General features: G+C 39.9%; 1 protein-coding gene across 1 annotated transcript in view; it reads left to right on the top strand.

Annotated features, from left to right (window-relative positions):
* LOC107104636 (ephrin type-A receptor 8-like) overlaps positions 1 to 1,968 on the top strand; it is a 79,802-nt gene that overhangs the window by 73,599 nt on the left and 4,235 nt on the right. Inside the window, exon 10 of the mRNA XM_015404679.1 lies at positions 1,110 to 1,272. Coding sequence (XP_015260165.1) covers positions 1,110 to 1,272 — 163 coding nt within the window. The remainder of the gene's footprint in view (positions 1 to 1,109; positions 1,273 to 1,968) is intronic.

The following is a 1,968-nucleotide window of genomic DNA, read 5'->3' as shown; positions in this document are numbered from 1 at the left end:
TCAGTTTAGGCCGCTCGACAGTTTAGGCCACTCGTCAGCTGAGACCTCTCGTCAGTTTAGGCCGTTCGTCAGTTCAGGCAGCTTCTTAATCAAAGTTTTAGGGAAAAGGTTGGACAGCTTCTGCCTTGTCTGATCTATTTTATGAGAGCTTCAGTTATGAAGTGAGTCTGTCTTAACCTTATACTAAGCAGATTGCTGTGCACATTCCTAAGGATCTCTTCTTCCCTGTGTCCTTTGATAGTAGACTTCAGTTTTAAGCTATTGGGAACGAGTCTTTGCTGTCTACACCTTAAATTGAAGCATTATTCTGAGGTTTTTTCCCAAAATGGAGTGAAATATGCTGGTGAAGATTCTCTGTCATCCAGGTTGGTCATAGTCATTCCAAAAAAGTTAAATAACTTTTTAAAGCTATTTACACTAACATGACCTGGATGACTGAGAATTTTCACCAGCATACTATAGCTGTTAGATAAAGGGACAAGACCACCATTTGTTAAATATAACATAAAAGATACTCGCTTTTATTTGCTCCTAAGAGCAAACAAATAAAAGAGCCTGAGAGTTAGAAGTGTTCTTGCCGCACAGCATGCTCTTATAAACACAACATGTTCAATTGCCTTCTGCAACAAAGCCACATGGTATGGGGAATCCCTGGATCACTTGTTAATTTATACAGCTAATGAAGCTAATAATAAAAATAATTCCCTTCCTGAGCAGCAGAACTTAACTGAAGCATTCAATAAGATCTCAGCAGTTAGATGAAAAAGAGAACAGGAAAAACAGAAGGTCCCTGAAAGAACTTTTACATTTGCCCTGTGAACACCACCACCTCCGGCCCCCCACCCACCCCACCACCATCTTTGGAAGGCTGTAGTCCGGATATGAACAACAAAAATGAGGACTATACCATAATTCCACCATGTGCATTGTGTAACAAAAAGCAATTTAAAGCATTTGTTTGGGTGACAGCTCTTTCTTTCCCTAGATACTTTTCTAACTGCTGACCCCACTAAAGGTGAAGGGATAATGATAATAATAATAATTATTACCGTTGGTATTATAATCAAACATATCCAAAGCTAACTGAATCCCTGTTTTTTGTCAAACAGGATCACGAAGAACACAGTTACAGTTCTCTGAAGTCTAAAAACACCAGCGCTCTTGTGTCAGGACTGAAGCCCGGCACAAAGTACATCTTCCAGGTTCGTGCCAGAACCTCAGCCGGCTGTGGACGGTTCAGCCAGAACATCGAGATCCAGACTGGAAAAGCAGGTGAATTTAACTCGGCTGTCACAAGGTCTTTCTCTCATTAGAGGAAATCTACTTAAGCTTCCTTCTCCGACTGGTCACATGATATGGGACAAACCAGGACCAGCAATACCAACATTTAGCTCTGACCCTAAAAGGAGGAGGACCAAGCAATAATTTACCATGTTATTCATGCTGTTAACCAGGTTCCCAGCAGTTTTAGGAAGTTTATCCCTTATATGTCCTTTTCACAATTATACGCCAAGCCCCTGTTTGGGCTGTTTTAATCCTCTACCACCAAAAAATAATAAATACTATTAAATAGTATTAAAAAATGTCTATTTTGACTATATTTATGGTGTGTATAATCTGTTGGTTCAACTTATGGAAATTTGTGGCCACACATATACACTACCGTTCAAAAGTTTGGGGTCACCCAAACAATTTTGTTTTTTTCCTGAAAAGTCACACTTATTCACCACCATACGTTGTGAAATGAATAGAAAATAGAGTCAAGACATTGACACGGTTAGGAATAATGATTTGTATTTTAAACAAGATTTTTTTACGTCAAACTTTCGTCAAAGAATCCTCCATTTGCAGCAATTCCAGTATTGCAGACCTTTGGCATTCTAGCTGCTCCCACAACAGCTCAATGGGGTTCAGATCTGGTGACTGCGCTGGCCACTCCATTACCGATAGAATACCAGCTGCCTGCTT

The sequence above is a fragment of the Cyprinodon variegatus genome, unplaced genomic scaffold (genome assembly GCF_000732505.1).
Source record: "Cyprinodon variegatus isolate N-32 unplaced genomic scaffold, C_variegatus-1.0 Scaffold1827, whole genome shotgun sequence".
NCBI classification, from domain to species: Eukaryota; Metazoa; Chordata; class Actinopteri; order Cyprinodontiformes; family Cyprinodontidae; genus Cyprinodon; species Cyprinodon variegatus.
The sequence above is the reverse complement of the archived record's forward strand: the minus strand, read 5'-3'. Positions and strand labels throughout refer to the sequence as shown.